The sequence below is a fragment of the Lutjanus erythropterus genome, chromosome 12 (assembly GCF_056507025.1).
Source record: "Lutjanus erythropterus isolate fLutEry1 chromosome 12, fLutEry1.hap2, whole genome shotgun sequence".
Lineage (NCBI taxonomy): Eukaryota > Metazoa > Chordata > Actinopteri > Lutjaniformes > Lutjanidae > Lutjanus > Lutjanus erythropterus.
In genome coordinates, this window is record NC_139328.1 from 27,326,754 (window position 1) to 27,343,828 (window position 17,075).

A 17,075-nucleotide genomic window follows, 5' to 3' on the forward strand; every position below is an offset into this window, starting at 1 on the left:
TTAGCCGATAAAATCCACAGTCGTCAGCTAGAAACAAGAAGCTGCTTTTGTTTACGTCCCTGTGGAGTCGAAGACCTGGTGTGTCAACAGTTATTGCTGATTTCGATGTTTAATCTGCGAACATAAGGGGCTGTAAGGGGCATATGTGCAGTGCAAGAATGGAGGGCTTGACATGCATAGTAACAGTAACTAAGGTGGACAAGGTCTGGCGAAGGGTCGATTCTGTCTGAAGCCACTACAAAGTAGAGTCAGACACCTTATTTTGTTGCAGTCTCCATATTCTCCGAAGAACATTCAAATAGCCCAGGCTGGTAAATGTTGTTTCATCTTATTCAGGAGAAGAGGTGAGGCATGTGGGGTCAGTAGCATTGATTTCTCGAATGGTACATTTTCAAAGTGCTATTAACCACTGCCAGTGGGAACACTGTGCTATCTGTAAAATGCACCTGCACCATATGTCAGCAACCTTATTTTATATGCATGCATGTAGGAGAAGAGTGGCTGCATGAACAACGATACCCGCCCAGTCACTGCAGACATCTCCTCCTTACAATTCAGTTCAGTGTAGTTCAGTGTGGTTCAATTTATTTTCAGAATAGACAATACAATTCAATGGCACAACAAGATGTAGATCCAACAGGTGGTAGAGATAATATCAAAGAAAGTGTTTTTGTGTTTTCTGTTGCCCTGACTTTTATCGAAATCACATTCCTGCAGTGAAAATCAACATGCGTGCAAAAAAAAAATATTCAATCATCTCGAATTTGGCAAGTGTTTGTGCGTGTTTATGTGTGAGTGTGCGTTTGGAGCTGTGTTGCTCTTACCTGGACACGACGAGGGGCAAAATTAACATTTTCAACATCCTCATTAGCAGCTCTCCGGGAAACTGGAAGTACTTCACCTCCTGCGAGTGGCAGAGAAAAAAAACACCATGTTATACAAGCAAAGTGTGTTATGCAAGTATTTGGCTCACAATGGTGACCTGCATCATTCCTGTTTGTATTAGTGACATCTGTGGTGCAATGTGCTAATTGCTGTGTGAGTGTTTTCACTGCACTAATCAGACATCACCCAATCACTGCATCACAATATTATTGGACTCATTGAAAAACTGAATTTGATTGGCCAAAGTGTGACACTTATTCAATGCCTATTTGCATGATTGGATTTCTTTAATGGAAGAAAACAGTTCAAGCATGGCTTGGAGCACCACCAGAATCAGTCCTTAGCAACTGTCTATTATTAAACATCTAACATACATATATTCATGATGCAGAAGTGGATGACCCTTATCCCATTAATTCAATTACCAAGCACACTGGGTACATAGAGTACACTTGTAATTACTCTCCAAGGTTTTGCTGTTTACAGAGTTGATGGTACTGACGCTAAAAAGGAGAGACAAAAATTTAAGGCTTATCTTTATTTCTTATCTCTTGAAGAAATTATGTGACGCTTTGGGAAACACATGTATTTGACAGTTAAATGAGAAGATCAATGCTACTCTCATGCCTGCATGCTACATATGAAGCTATGAAACAGGAAAATGGCTTCCCTAGCTCTGTCCAAAGGTTAAAAAATATGTGTCTATTTGTACCTGGGTAAGAACAGGCTGACCAGCTGTTTGGCTTTTCACATCCAACACTGTTATTTCAGCTATAAAAAGCAACAAATTAACTCCTCATGAGAGGCTGTGGTGGATGAAGGGTTAAGTGGTTAAGTGATTTGTCTGTGGGGGAGCGGGGTTTGAATCCTGCCCTGGGTAATTCAAAGTTGACACTGTGTGAAATTACATGTCATTGGTAGCTGTTATTTACAGTTGTTTTCTAAAAATATTTATAAGCTATATACAACTGTGTGCAAATAGCCACAGTGGCTATTCAAACCTGGGTGCAAATAACATCTGCCAACTGGGGTTTAATCCCGGGAAATTGGTATCCTGAGAATGCTACCTGAAATATTTCCTATTTCCCAAGAAGCAGTTGAAAGCTGTTTTATTTCTCTAATTCAGTTGTTTGTTCTTGTTAATGCTGCTCCCTCACTTCATTCACTCTCTACCTCTCTTGTTTCTTGATCTGGGGATGAGCTGCCAGCTTTGAATGGTACTTGAACAAACAATCCTGCATATTTTATCTTTAATAATTATTAATACCACCAAATAACACACCAGAGTGGTCAGGGTTGGAGCTCATATTTCTCCATGTTGCATATGATGCTGCTTGAAATATGACCAATGCATTTTCTAGCTGAAGTTATACCTTGTTTACAGTTTTTGTGCTAAGCTATTTTGTTTCGCTGGTCAACCTGTTGCAGATTTTTTTTCCTTGACCGTACTGATGCCTAGTGAGAGACACACTAGCCGGACGTAAAAGCGGGTGGATTTCACAGACCCAACCCCGTTGTTTTTGATGAAAATGTTGCAGAGAACTGGCGAATTTTTGAGCAGGAATACAATATGTTTATCACCGCAGCACACTCTGACAAGCCTGCAAAGACAAGAGCCTGCATTCTCCTCAACCTTGCTGGGCCAGAAGCCATTGAACGGGAGAGTTCATTTGTCTGTGCAGCTGAGGTGCGTGGACCCGGGGCAGACAGAGCTGTAATCACCCCAGCGGAGTCGAGGGAGGATCTGGACTGTGTGAAGAGGAAGTTTAGTGAAATCTGTAATCAGCCAAACCAACAAAACAATGGAAAGACACAAGTTTCATTCAAGAAACTAGAAACAAGGTGGGAGTATCGAGTCATTCATCAGTTATTTGAAAATCAGAGCTAAAAGTTGCCATTTTGGCGACTTGACTGATGAGCTTATCTGTGCCACATAGTGTGTGGCATTACCAGTGACTCTTTAAGAAAATCTCTGTTGAGAGATAATGGCCAAAGCCATTTCAATCTGCCAGATTCATGAGATGACGGAGGAATGTAGCAAAACGCTAGCCACACAAGCTACCAATGTTGATGTAGTAAAGCCAGTTCCAAGCAGAAAGCACCAGTCAAAACCCCAAACATTCTCCCAAACCATCACGAAGTGCAATAACTGTGGAAGCAGCCACGCCGCTAAGTGGGAGAAGTGTCCAGCATACGGACAATTCCATAATTGCAAAAAGCTAAACCACTACAAAAAATGCTGCAAGTCCAAATCAAAAAGCCAAATTAGCTCACACTAAAAAAGTCACAGACTGTGTGTGACTGTGGATCAGCCCATAACACGTGAAGATGAAACATTTTATGTGGATGGGGTCGAGGCGGACAGTTATGTTGACTGTGTCAAGTCCTAAACCAATGAGCAGGATGAAGGATTTATAACAATCCATATAAATGGCAAGCCCACTGAAATCAAACTTGACACAGGAGCAAAATGCAATGTGATGTCACAAGAGACTTTCAAATGAGTGACTAATCGCGAGCAACTCACAAAGCCAAAGAAAGCAACAAACCTTGTTGCTTACGGTGGCACCAGGATTGAAACCAAAGGCACAGTTACACTATCATGGTTTTTAACAGAGCAATACCACCAGTTATCCTTCTTCATAGTGGACAGAGAGGTGCAACCACTGCTAGGATTTCATGCTTGTGTAAACATAGGAATCATCAAAATAAGTCCTGATGTCCATCACGTCACTATGGAGAGTGACACAAACATTAGCACACAGATTCTCACACAGTAGAGACCTGATCGACAATGAGCTTGGCAAACTCCCATTTACATACTCCATGACGGTGGAGCATAGAGCCTATAATTCAACCAGCTCACCGCATCCCTGGTTGCAATGCAAGGTAAAGTACGCACACAGAGAACGTGTGTCATAACACCAGTCACTGAACCTACAGACTGGGTCTCTTCCATCGTTGCTGCACATAAGAAAGACAACCCAGAAATAAGACTGTGTGTTAACCCGAAAGACCTCAACACAGCATTGAAAAGGCCCCACCATGCAATAGTGCTGAGGAGGTGGCAGCGCAGATGTCAGAGGCAACAGTGCTTTCTATACTGGATGTGAAAAACTCTTTCTGGCAGGTACATCTTGATGAGAAATCCCCCATGTTGACAACATTCAGCACTCCATTTGGACGTTACAGATTCCTATGGATGCCTTTCGGCATCAACCAATTTAAAGAGAGCGCTTGAGCGGGTGAGAGAAGTCAACCTCAAATTAAATCCAAACAAGTGCAAATTTTGCCTGGACCAAGTAAGCTATGTGAGCCACATCTTCACAAGCCAATGCCTGAAAGCTGACCCTGCTAAAACTGCAGCAATCACTGAAATGCCAGTCCCCACGGATGTCGCTTCACTACAGCATTTCCTCGGCATGGTGAACTACAGTGGCAAGTACATTCTGAACTTCAGCGACATTTCCGCACCACTGAGGAAACTGACACAAAGAGACTGCATGGTGCTGGTTTCAGCAACATCAGGAGGCATTCGACCGCCTCAAATCATTTCAAACCCAAACTGCAGTTTTGTCTTAAGCCGGTGTCATCCTTGACTCACACACAAGGACTATTTTCTACAGTTATGACAGGAACTGAGACACTAAAGAGAACAAACTATGAAGGAGCTTTGATAGATCTACTGAACAGCCTTGAGCTAGCTAATAGCTTTGAGCCAGAGAGAACTCTCAGGTCATTTGGCACTGGCTTCCTGCTGTAAAAAAGTTTCCAACCGCCTTTAGCTTTTATGATCTTTGTAGCTGAAATAGTCTCTCAGAGGGCTTAAAATGCCTTCTTTAAACTCTTAAATAAATAACCTTAAACTTTTCTTATTCCAGTTTCCAGAAGCAAGGCTGCTGCTGAGGTACAGGGGCACCACAGTTTCTTTATATGCAAAATGTTTTTAGTCATATCCTCTTCAAATAATGATGATGGACCCTTCCAATAGAAAAAAAAATCACTGAACTCACATTTAGCAATGCCAAAACAAAGTATTTAAAGACAAGCCTAAGAGTCTATTACAGCCATGCTGACAACTCTGAGGCAGTACTTAGACACTGGTGCATACACACTGCAACACAATGATTCTTATTTTCAGGTAATTTTATGCCAATGAAATCATACAAGTATTATAACCCATTTCTGCCATATTTTGCAAATAGATGCCCCTAAATCTTATACACTGAACCTTTAGGGCCACAACAAACACAAATACAGCAGCTGATTGGCTTTTTCAGCTTCATAAGTCTGCTGTTAGTTTTTGTCACACCTTCTTAAGATTGTGTATGTCATACTGAAAAGAAAGAAAAAACAGGTGTGCTTTTCACAAGCAAGCATAAATGTATTGAAAATCATGGGTCCCATCTTACACCTGACGCAAAGCTGTTGCGTCAGGTGGCGCAGGTGGAGTTGCTGTCTTACACCAGTTCCATTTTTGCCACATCTGCAAGATAGCAAATGCACTTTTGCCTAGTCTGTTCAGCTATGTGAGGGAGGTCCAATGCATTTGCTACCTTGTGTTTGGTGCATTGGAGTAAAGCACCCAGCACGTTTGGCACACACACACACACACACACATCTCCACAGTCACAAAACATTGTCACTTATGTTAAGTCTTCTCCCCACACAGGATTGTGGATTAGTAAAGTATCTTTTGAATATATTTTCTTTCAGCAATGAGTTGTAAATATTGAAGTTAACAACATGCGTGTGTTTGTCTTGCCCTTGGCTGAGATGCACACACACATCTCCACAATCAAGAAACACCTTTCATTTATATTAAACAGCTGAGCGAGATTGAGATGGCAGCTTCGTAGTCAGACTGGATTGGTTCACTTCTCTGGCAAAAAGAGAAATGGAGCACCTATCTGCCACAGTGCTCTTGAACTGGATACAATATCAAACATTATTTAATGACTGTATTTTTTAATTAGCTTTTTTTTTTTTTTTACTGTGGTTAAAAATGAGAGCACTGAGCCACAGAGTGTATTGACATGATATAATTACATTTCCTCTTTCTTCTTTTATTTAAATAAGATAAATAATAATGAGGTGTGTGACGAGGCTCAGGTGTGTTGGAGCACGCAGTGGTTGAATGAAGGTTACAGTGACACCAGCTTGTGCCAAGCTCTGCTGAGACTAACCACTTTCCACCTCAAAGGCTTTTTTTTTCATGAAAAACAGCTCTTTCATTTTTGGGATCCATCCAACGCAAACCTAAAGTGCTCAAGCAAGCAGAGACCAGCACTAGCAGGGTCCGGGCTGAGGGACCCACTAAGTGCTAGCAGTCCAGTCCAGTTTTCTTCTTCTACGAATTGCAGATTAGGGCTCCTATCAGATAGTTTCGACTAGACTTGACTAGTCTGAACACAACATGAGATTTCAGATTCAGGTTGTGACAGTTTTCCATGATGTAGTTTAGATGTATGTGAACTACTTTTTCAAAGTGGTTTTAGTCTGACAAGCTAAATGTTTTGGGAGTAGTTAAGATGTAGTTTAACTGCTTTTCATTGTGAGGTATCTAGTAGTTTGGTAAACTAAAATTTCAAAGTAGTTTCCCGAACACTGATAATAATTATCTAACTCTGCACTTCATTTTAATGTCTTTTAGATGATTATTTTCCAGCCTTCAGCTTTAATATTTTGGTTCAGTCTCACCAATCTATCTATCTGTTGGCATTGTTTCAAGCCACAGCAGGCAGCTGTTATCAGTGAAAAAGCTCTGATGTACGCTACTTGTCCAGCACCAAACAACAGTGAAATGAAGTTAGCAACTAGCTGGTGAACATCGTAGAACATCTGCCAAACAGAGCTAAGAGGAGAGTGAAAATAGGAGGTGGTTTTGTGGCCAAAAACACAACAAATTCAAATGAATGCTAATGTTATTCTGTTTCTGCTTGATATGTAAATGGACAACTTTTTGCTTGGGTTTGCCAAAACAACTTTAAAGGTAAGGGCCAAAAAAAAAATCAACTAATGGATGTTTAACAAAGGCTTTCCAAACAAGAGGTAAGTGTCTGGGGAATTAGCAGACTAATCAAGGCAATCAATAGTGGATGATTTCCTTGAATTAATGCATGAAAGGTGTGAATGTGAAATGATGCATCTCATTTAACACACTTGTAATGTAAGTAGAACACGAGGTTATAGAGTGGATGCAAACATTTTTTTAACAATTTTGCAAAAAACAACAAAAATAAAAACATATTATTATATAATAATGACAGTAAGACCTTAAGGGGAAAATGGCAGAATAAAACAAAAAAAGGTGAAGAGTTGGAAATGAAAAAATGAAATTTAAGTACAGCACATCTGTGCTGTCAGTGAGATGATGGAGCAATAAAAGCTTTTTGATTCTGTTTCGGAGTCAAAGAGCTTTTAGGCCAAATGGCTGAGTGAGCATGTGTGGAGAGGGGGGTGAGGGTACATTTGTATGTTTTGTGTTGTATGTCAGTCTGCGAACATAATATTCAGGGTGTATTTGTGTGTGTGTGTGTGTGTGTGTGTGTGTGTGTGTGTGTGTGTGTGTGTGTATCTTTGTATTGTCTGTGTACAGGAAGGACAAGCTGCCACTGAGTCTTGGCATCTGCTATCAGTGGAACAAACACTGTTTCTGCAAGATGTCTAGTACACACGCACACACACACACACACACACACACACACACACAGAGTCAACACAGTCCATGAGCTAGCACATGTACATGTAACGTGTGCACAAATAGATAATTATAAATACACAAAGCATGTCTCTGCATGCAGGCGTCTCGCCTTTAATTAAATTGTTTATCGTTTGAGACATATATGTTATGACCAATGAATAGCTATAGATAATTAATAGATAATCTTATGAACTGCTGCTGGGCAACAGAGACAAGACCATTTTTACTGTTTGCTTGTTTGCTTGTTTGCTTGTTTTTTCAGTTGGGAAAAGCAATAGTCTAGTCTGTGATTGTTTAGTAGAAATAGGCTATAGGCTATAATAACATCTTATATATTCATGTTATATAATAACATCAATACAACACAATATCATATGACTCCATATGGTGCAACCTTAAGGTCAGTATACATTGAGCAGTGTCAGCATTTTTTAAGCACTTCTGCCTTGAATCCCAGTTCGGACATGGCCTGTCTGTGTGGACTTTGTATGTTTTGCGTGTGCTTGTGTGGTTTTTACTCCATGTGCTCCAGTTTCCCACGCCATTAACATGTATGCTACATCAGCTGCCCACTGCTCCTGACTGAATCTCACTGTTTAATTGCATCTTGTATGACTATATATGACAATAAAACTGACCTTTAAAGACAAACACCTATTGTGTTGTTTCTGTAAGATGTGAAAGAGTTACTAGGATCCTGAGCTCCCTTTCATGGCACACACACACACCCCCACGCTCTAATCTCTGGCTTTCACCCCATGAAGTGTGAGCATGACTGTCCTCACCTTCGTCTTCACCTTCAACCTAACATCTGTTACGCTCTAATCCACCGCCACCCTCATCATTCTACAATTAACCCTGAGAACCATTTTTCGATGATGACAGAGACAAAGACGCTGTGCTGCCCCATATAAATGAATTATTTAGCTCTCTTCAAGGGAATGAAATCCTCTCCACGTGTGAGTGTAATTAAAACATTTTGGGAACCACTTGTTGTGGACACTCTTGAATTTTTATAGTGAAGACGAATTGTTCACCTCGAGGTCAGGGTATTCAGGATTGTTGAGAGGTACCCATCAGGCAGCTAATAGTATTTTCTTTTTTTCCTGCTGAGGGAGTAAAAATCGCCTTGGCAGGCTCAGCGTGGGCAGATTGTCTTGCCCGTTGACAACAGTTTGAGCTCACTGACACAGAAATGAGCTTTGTTTCTCCATGGAAAACCACATTCTCGTTAATCTGTGCAATCATAATATTTTCATCATAATAAACTACAGCTGTTTCGTGTTTTTACCACCATAAATTAATGAATTAGCTCTGTCTGCGTAATAGCTTTGTACATTATTCCAAGGATTTACACAATGTTTGATGTCTGATCTGTAAATAAAAGAACAAATAGGCTACACATCTACTGTGTTAGTGTGACCTGCTGTATAATCCACACCCCTTGTTGTGAGCACTTTCGGGTAGGAACTATTTTCTTTCTGCAGTACAAAAACCACCAGAAGTACATTCTTTCTACTAGACCCACTTTCTTTATACAAGAAAGGAATTACTGCCTTGGTAAGACTGCTCACAACAAGGTCTATTGATTATCTTAAATAGTAGTAGTTTCGAATAATTCAAAATGACCCCCTCACTTTATCCAGTACTGTGATTTATGACTAAACACCTGCAAAACTAATGGCATTAGCTGTACTCTGTGTTTAGAGCTAATTAGCAAATGTTAGCATGCTATCACACTAACCTAAGCTACTGTAGTTAACATGGTAAATACTGTAAATGCTTGATAAATAACACCAAAAGTTTCCTCATGATTTATTGTTCTCGAGGAGGATAGAAGGAAATATCCTTTAAAATTATTGTAGAAGTGTCTTTGCCCAAGCTTAACAGACTATTTGTGAGTCAGTCATGCAAACTTGTCACCTTTCACTGACATTTGCTGTTTGGAAAACAGCAGATCTAATGAACACAGTTTTGAATACATGTGTATCCACTGTCATCAAAAGGCAACAAGCGCCAACAGCCAATCGATTCGCTAGTCACAGTACAGCATGTGCTCACATCATTGGCCTGTGACATGCTGTGTGAAAAGGAAATATCAGCTTTTTCCACACAATTGTGGAATTCTTTCAAGCCAGCTAACGTTGTTAACTAACATGAAACTATGTTTGTGTGATGGTTTGTTTTGTGTTCTCTTACATGTTACATTAGACTTATAATGCATTCTTATTTCAAATGCATGAGCTATAAGTCATTGCAGGATGTATTTAGCATTTAGTATTTATTAATACTTTGCACTTCATTTAGTCACATTATGGCTTCCATATTTTGTATTAGGTGTGTCTTTTAACCTGCACGTTTCACATTAGACCTAGTTATCATTTCCGAAATTACTCAGTTTAAGGCCAGGCTTGTTGAAGTTGCGAGAGTGTCTCAGTGTGTCTCCTTTTTATAATTAAGTCTACCATGAGAAAATTCCCCCATGTGGTATGCAATTATAGTACATGAAATTGTAGAAAGAAACTAATAGATTTGCTTGCAGCTGCAAAACTTTACAAATTTTCATTCTCATATTCAGCTGCGGGTGTGTGTCTATACTGAACAGTTTGAGGACAGGGGAATGTAAACTAACGTGAGACATTTTGCCAGTTCAGTGTGATGAATTCAGCGCCATCGCTTCTGTTGTTGAGTTGTTGACCCTGAACACGTGGCAATTATAGAAAATATATGGGAGAGATGGAAGTTTGGATCTGGACATATTAACCTGCAGTCATTTAATCAGACGTAACCATTTGTTCACCACACTGACACTGTGCTCTGAGCTCCATCAGCCATGGTCGGAGACTTCAATTTCCCACTTGTTCAAGTATGGGTTTGGTCACATGACTCTTCTTAAAGGAGACATGTGCTCCATATAAAACAGACAACTGCTGCAGTTATCAGAGCAGTGGTATTTTGTTTGCTGCAGCTTTAAAGGCGTTACCCACACACCTCATACATCATACAAGAGCACACACGCACCCACCATTTTTTCAACAGAGAAAATGTCAAATATCTAACATGCCTTCCCATCAGTTCAGACTTAGAATTTGAAGCAATCTTTTTTTCCATTTCACATTTCACTTTCTTACAAAAGTTTCAGTTATCATCAAACAGGTCATGCTTTGAGAAATAATCATCCTAATACCTGCTGAAATATTACTTCTCTGTTCATCGGCAGCCTTTTACTATTAATTCCACTTCCCATTTTGTCTTGTGTAAAATATATAAGTGAACACGAACAGTTTGTTGTTGACTTGATGTCTCTGTGAGTGATTGAGAACTAATCTCCCCACCGACAATCCCTTTCCACTGATGCACTGAGTCCAGCTGAGAGGGCAATGGGCAATTTGAGCTACTGATGAGAGACTGTTTGTAAAAAAAGCACAAAACTAAAGAATGTTTTGGTGGTGTTTTTGCCAGTCCAATGTGCCCGGGGTAGCAGACAAATTGGCTTTTGGATGAGTCTGAACTAATACCCATTCTAGGCGCAAGCTAAAGTGACCCTGGAGGCTGCTCGATGCTGTATTTCTAAAGCTCTTTTGCAATTCCACTCTGAAGAGTGCAGATAGAGAAACTTGCATCAGTCGCTTAGGTCAGATTGATAGCTTTTGCCACTGCATCTGTCTGAGGCACAAAACTATTCATTACATCGTAATGGTGCAAGTGTGGCCAATTGTGGAGATAAAACTTGTATGTTGGTGGAATCAGATGGGCTAAGAGAGGCTGTTTGTGTGAATATGCGGGCAAAAATCAAGTCTCCACATGGTTTATTTTTTCTTCGTCAATTGGTTTTAAAGGAGCAAAATGAAAGACCCTATCATTCAAAAATGAGGACACCAGTCCAAATAGTGAGTTGAAGGGATAGACAGTACGTGAAATAAGTTGAATCCCTACTTAATATACAATCTCTGGTTGAAGCGAGTTGTTTCCCCCACCACCTCCTCCTCATACTGAGGCTCAGGCAAGCTGCAGGAACACTGAACCTACATGAGCGCAAGATGAGCGTGACGTTATACTTTGGCAATAGCAAGTAACGACGAGTCCTACACTGTTAGTTGATCAGCAACAGAGCCCACTGCTCTGAAAATACACACTATAGAGTTCAGTGACTGCCTGCCAGACTCCTCTAACATTTGCCCAGTTTAACATCTATACACACACTTAGTCATTCTGTGAACATTCAGCATGAATTTTAAATCTAATTAACATAAAGAGGATTAACAAAAGCAGATGTTCTGCACAGGAATGAATATTTCAAAGGAGAACATACCTTTAGCATTATTGTCGGAGAAGTAAGTATTTCAACTTAGCATGTTTGCTAATATTATGACCATTTTATGATTTAGTAGAGTATATATATTACATATTTCTCCTTTAGAGATATAGTTAGAGTCATGTCAAGGTTGAAGTTGAGGTGAAGGTTGGAGTGAAGCATGTAGCCTGAATGGAAGTCAATACAGTGCCCTCAGAAAGATAGTAGTACATGTTTGTGTGTGTGTGTGTGATTGTGGAAATCTTGGCGTGTAGCACATGGAGTGAGGAGGTAAAGAGGCAGATGCGGGGAACAGGGAATTAGGTGCAATCTCTCGTATTAGGAGCTCTGGTGTCTGAATCCATCTCAGCATTTAAGATAAAGATGGGGAGTGATACACGGACACTTGACGGGGGAGATAAGGCTGGCTAGGCGTGTGGGCAGGTGGGTGTGAGGGGGAACCAGGGTTCACAATCACCAACCAGGCGTTTGAAGCAACTGACCTGCTCGGAGAGCTGCTTGCCCCTGAGGAAGAAGCCCAGCAGGCAGCCAATGACCACGGCCAGCACAGACAGGATGAGCAGTCCGTTCTGCTTGCAGACATTCTTCACCCGCCCCCACACTTCATCCAGAGCCACCGCCATCCTCCTCCTCCTCCTGCTTGTCCTGGTCCTGACTGCAACTTAACAACCCCCCTCAGAGAAAACCACCAGAGCAAGCCCCCCCTTTTTTTAAAGCACCTATTCAGCCATATAGAGCCAGCACAGAGCCAACAGCCACCACCACGCTGGAGGAAATGGTGAAGTGAGGATGCAGCAGGTGGGGCGAGAAAAATGGATGCAGACTGATGAAGAGGAGGGTGGGATTGAGAGAAGAGATAAGAGGTGTAAAAAGAAAAAAAAGAAAAAAGTTTGTCTGAAAGGGGGGTTGAAAAGTAAAATTAAAGAGGTAGTTGTCCAAAAGTAAAGCACTTCAGGAGTTTCTGTGCTCCTCCACTGAGCTGCTTCCTTGGTTATTCCACATGAGACTAAGAGCATCACACAGACACACTCTCTGTCCCTGTCTATCTGCGTCTGTCTCCCTCTCTGTCAGTCACCTCCCTCTCTGCCCCCCCCCCCCCCCCCCCCCCACACCTCTTCCCCCAAACACACTCCTCCTGGTGGCCAACAGGGGGCTCTGCGACAGCTGGTGGTATTGTCATCAGGGTTAATACTACGATCCTATTAGGCCGCGCTGCACGACTCAGATCTAAGGCTGGATTAGAGAGCTCTCTGAACAATTGGACAGCGGATTGTTCCAGATCACAAAAAAAAGAAAAAAAAAAAAAAGAGAGGAAAAATTGCACAACAAGTGACATGAGGTAAATAACAGAGCAAAACAAAAACAGGGCCTCACAGTCATGGTCAGTTGTTGACCTGTTTCACAGAGGCACTGTACACATGATTGAACATAATGATGACAGCACCACTAAAGGTACATGTAGGCCCATACAAATAGCCACACAATCAGTCTGTGTCCTCAGATGATTGTTCGCTACTCATAATTCATGTTTTCAGGAACAAACACAAATGCCAGTACATACTGCATGCAATTAATACATCTGTAACACTCGCTGTGTGGGCAGCAGTCCTTTACATTCACAGAGTGCTGCACGCTGAGTTTTCTAAGGTCATGTGCAGGTAATACTAACATGCATTTATGTTTAAAGAGACTGGCAAGAGTATATATTTTTGATTTTTTTCAAAAAGTTGCCTCGAGACATGCAAAACTATCACTGTATCAGTGGCTGTGTTCATGACAATGAAGGAGCATGTAGCTGCAACAGTGTCTCACTGACATGTTTTAATTAGTTTTCAAACAACAGTGGAATAAAATGGTCTATGGAATAAAATGAATCACACTAACGGAAGTATGATACAGCTTATCAGCAGGATTGAGTCATTGTTGGATTTGTTCTTTTCATGGGTTTTTGCTGTCTCTGAAACAAATGTGGAATATCACCATCTGTCAGGGCTCAACAAGACGGATTGCCCACCTGCTCAGGGCAAAAATCTAAATATGAATGAATGTCTTTGGATTTTAGACTGACAAAATATTGATATTTATTTAACATGACAATTAACGTCTCTGTTGTTATTTGATAATCACTAAGAAATAATACTATTATATAGGGGCAGGTAAAAATGGACTTTTTGGGCGAGTAGATGTCTATACAGCTCTTTCTCATTGACATCATCACCTGTTGTGAAATAAATGGTTAATAGTTAGCACAAGTACGCTGTGTGTTTTATTACAGATTTGCAGCCGTTATACTCACATAATAAATCAATTTTAATCTTATCAAAGGCTTGTAACTATTTCACCATAAATGCAACATGACTTCCTGCACATTGGTTCCCCACTGCCTGCTCATGCGTGCACACAATCTCTCCAGATGAAACTATGGTGGTTGTCGGGAACACTGACCATCCTCACAGCGAACGCTCGTCACTTAGTGGTGGCAACATGAAGTCCTGGGACTGTGGTATAGTTTGTTCATAGCTTATTGTTAGCTTTTTACTAGAGCCATTTGCAATTACACTTCAAAAATCATAAAAGTGTGAGACTGTTGGCTCGTGAAGATTATCTTGCTGAGCAAAACACATAAGCATCATAAATTTTTGTTCATCATGGAGTTTATTTTCTGCACTAATCCAAAATGTAATGGGAAAACCCTTTTTGTGGAGGGACCCAGAATAATGCTAACTTCCACAAAATCCCCCTTGTGGCCAAAAATATATTACATTTGATGCAATAAGGACCACCGCAGAGAATGAATGGAAAAAGTTAAGGGAGTAATCTCTTTTCTCAGTCCTACTGCAAAGGCTGTGCATGTGATCGCTGGCAGCTTCTGGGCTCCAGTGCAGTGCACTGATTGTAACGTCAATACTTATGCCAGTGCTCACTGCATACAGCTAGTGCCCGTTTTAATTTCTTTGCCCCTGCCCCATAAACAGCCTGAGTCTGCCACTTGTCAGAAGTGTAACTACAAACAGTGTTGGGCAAGTTACCTAAAAAATGTAATCAAATGCTCATGAGACATTGTGGTTTAAGAGAACAGCTGATGGCATAAGGGTACTTACCTTAATTAGTGACTGCATGCAGCACTCCAGAGGTCTCATCCTCAGAGTGAGGCCCATGAGTTCACACACCCTGAAACTCTTAAGCTGCAGGATGATTTAATATGTGTCTTCATAGCGTGTTTAGCATTTCAATGTCCCTTTCAGTAAAGCGTCGCTCGGATAATATGTACACTGTTATGTCAAGCAAATAAAGCCGTTTGAATTTCAATAAAGAATAAAGGTGATCAACAGGGATCTGAAACAAAATACAGTGAAGAAGAGATGTGAGCCTCAGAGGATTCTGAAGCTACACCAAGGTTGCCAGCAAACCCTATTCCTACACATATGTAAAGAAAATCTAAAATAAGTCTGAAACAAATGCATAAAAAGAGCATTAAGCTTGAAAGTAACTGAGAGGTGCAAAGAGCTCTGACTGGTTAAATGGCTGTTATGGTCCCAAACAGCAGGTATCTGTAAATGTAGACATAAGGTTTAAAAAAAACAGTAATATCTGAAAATTACCACATTTAATGAGGGCATAAACATGTGCACACATGGAAATATTAATACTTAATGTATTTATAGGAAAAACAAGCAATCGGCATCTATTCTAAATAAAAACAGTCACTTCACAAGTCTGCAGGGTTCACACAGTAAAAGATGAACTGTCTAGTTATTTAAGAAACATTATTCAAAGCATGTCCTGTTGTAACATTATTCATAGTTAAGACAGTCCAGCCATCGCTACCATATCTCCCTTAATTGACTTCATTCCTCAAACCCTCTGACTGTAAACCCTTTGGTTTTCATTCATATCCAGGGAAATCATCTCCCACTGAGGCTCTCATTTTGCACACTGTGAAAATGGAAATGATACTTGAGTGAATCGGCTGTGAAGCCCTCCTGGAAGCAGGGAGATGACCATGCTGTGTTCAGCGTGAATATAATGGAATCTGAACCTGACAACCACAATTACATTATGTGACCCAATACGATGAGGCCTATGATAAAAACTAATGTAATAAGCAGCCTGCTGAGAAAAGCTGGCCAGTGTCAGTTGGATTAAATGAAGACAAATCACTGTCAGAAAGGAGCTTTTCCTGGTGGAATTGTAACTTTGATGTTTAAAATAATTAGCCATTCCCCTCAAACTTCATAACTTCGGAAAAAACATGCTTTGACTGCTGAGTCTGTTCCCTTTGTTGCTTTTATCTTAAATTTCCCATGAAGTCAAAATCAATGTTGTGTTTTCATCACATACAGTATGTATTGTGCTATACGTTACCTATATGCTAGCATCTGGCTCAACAATGACAAAAAAAACTGTTTTAGATATTCCTGGGGGTGTACACTAATTTTGCACCCAATGAAACACTTTCTTGCTCAGAATGCAGCAGAGCATGGAAGGAGAAGAGCATATCCTGCTCGCCAGTTTATTGTGGAGGTGGATGCTTCAGACACCGGTGTCGGCTGAGAATCAGAAGGTTCATCCACGTGCCTTTTTCTCTCCTGCTGAAAGGAATTATGACATTGTTTTATCGGGGCAGTAACCTGGAAGGTGGAGGACAAGGTGAAACACTCCCATGCTGAACACCCTGCTCCATGTTGTTTGTCCCTGTCAGTCTCTGTTCTCAGGTTCTTCAGTGGGGGCACTCTTCCCAGCTGGCCTGCCACCCTGGGGTGAGACGCACCTTAGCACTTCTCCGACAACGTTTCTGGTGGCCATCGATGGATTTTTGAGTCTGCCTGAACTGACTAGTACAGAGAACTTTGCCTGAAACACTACTGCCTTTGTCATGCATTTAGGTTCAAATCTGTACTGGTGATTCTAACAATGTGCCTCACTATACAAAATCACAACTTTATAAGTTTATCCACTGGAGAAAATATTGATTGATTGATTGATTGATTGATTGATTGATTGATTGATTGATTGATTGATTTCATAGTTTCCCCTCTGATGTCCTCTGGCTGCTCAGCTTCAACTGTCGGTTATTTTAATTACAAAGTTTTTCTGATGGACAGGTAGCTTAGCCTAATTGTTACTGAAGTATCTAACCATGATTGTTAGCTGTTAGCTGCCGTTAGCTGG

The 17,075-nt window shown here is 40.8% G+C and overlaps 1 protein-coding gene across 1 annotated transcript in view; it reads right to left on the reverse strand.

The window, feature by feature from the left end:
• slc1a7a (solute carrier family 1 member 7a) overlaps window positions 1-12,768 on the reverse strand; it is a 51,599-nt gene extending 38,831 nt beyond the window's left edge. The window contains exons 1-2 of the mRNA XM_084732124.1: window positions 12,386-12,768; window positions 825-904 (exon numbers count right to left, since the gene is read on the reverse strand). Of these exons, the coding sequence (XP_084588250.1) occupies window positions 825-904; window positions 12,386-12,526 (221 nt within the window). The 5' untranslated portion in view covers window positions 12,527-12,768. The remainder of the gene's footprint in view (window positions 1-824; window positions 905-12,385) is intronic.
• Window positions 12,769-17,075: the final 4,307 nt, after the last annotated feature.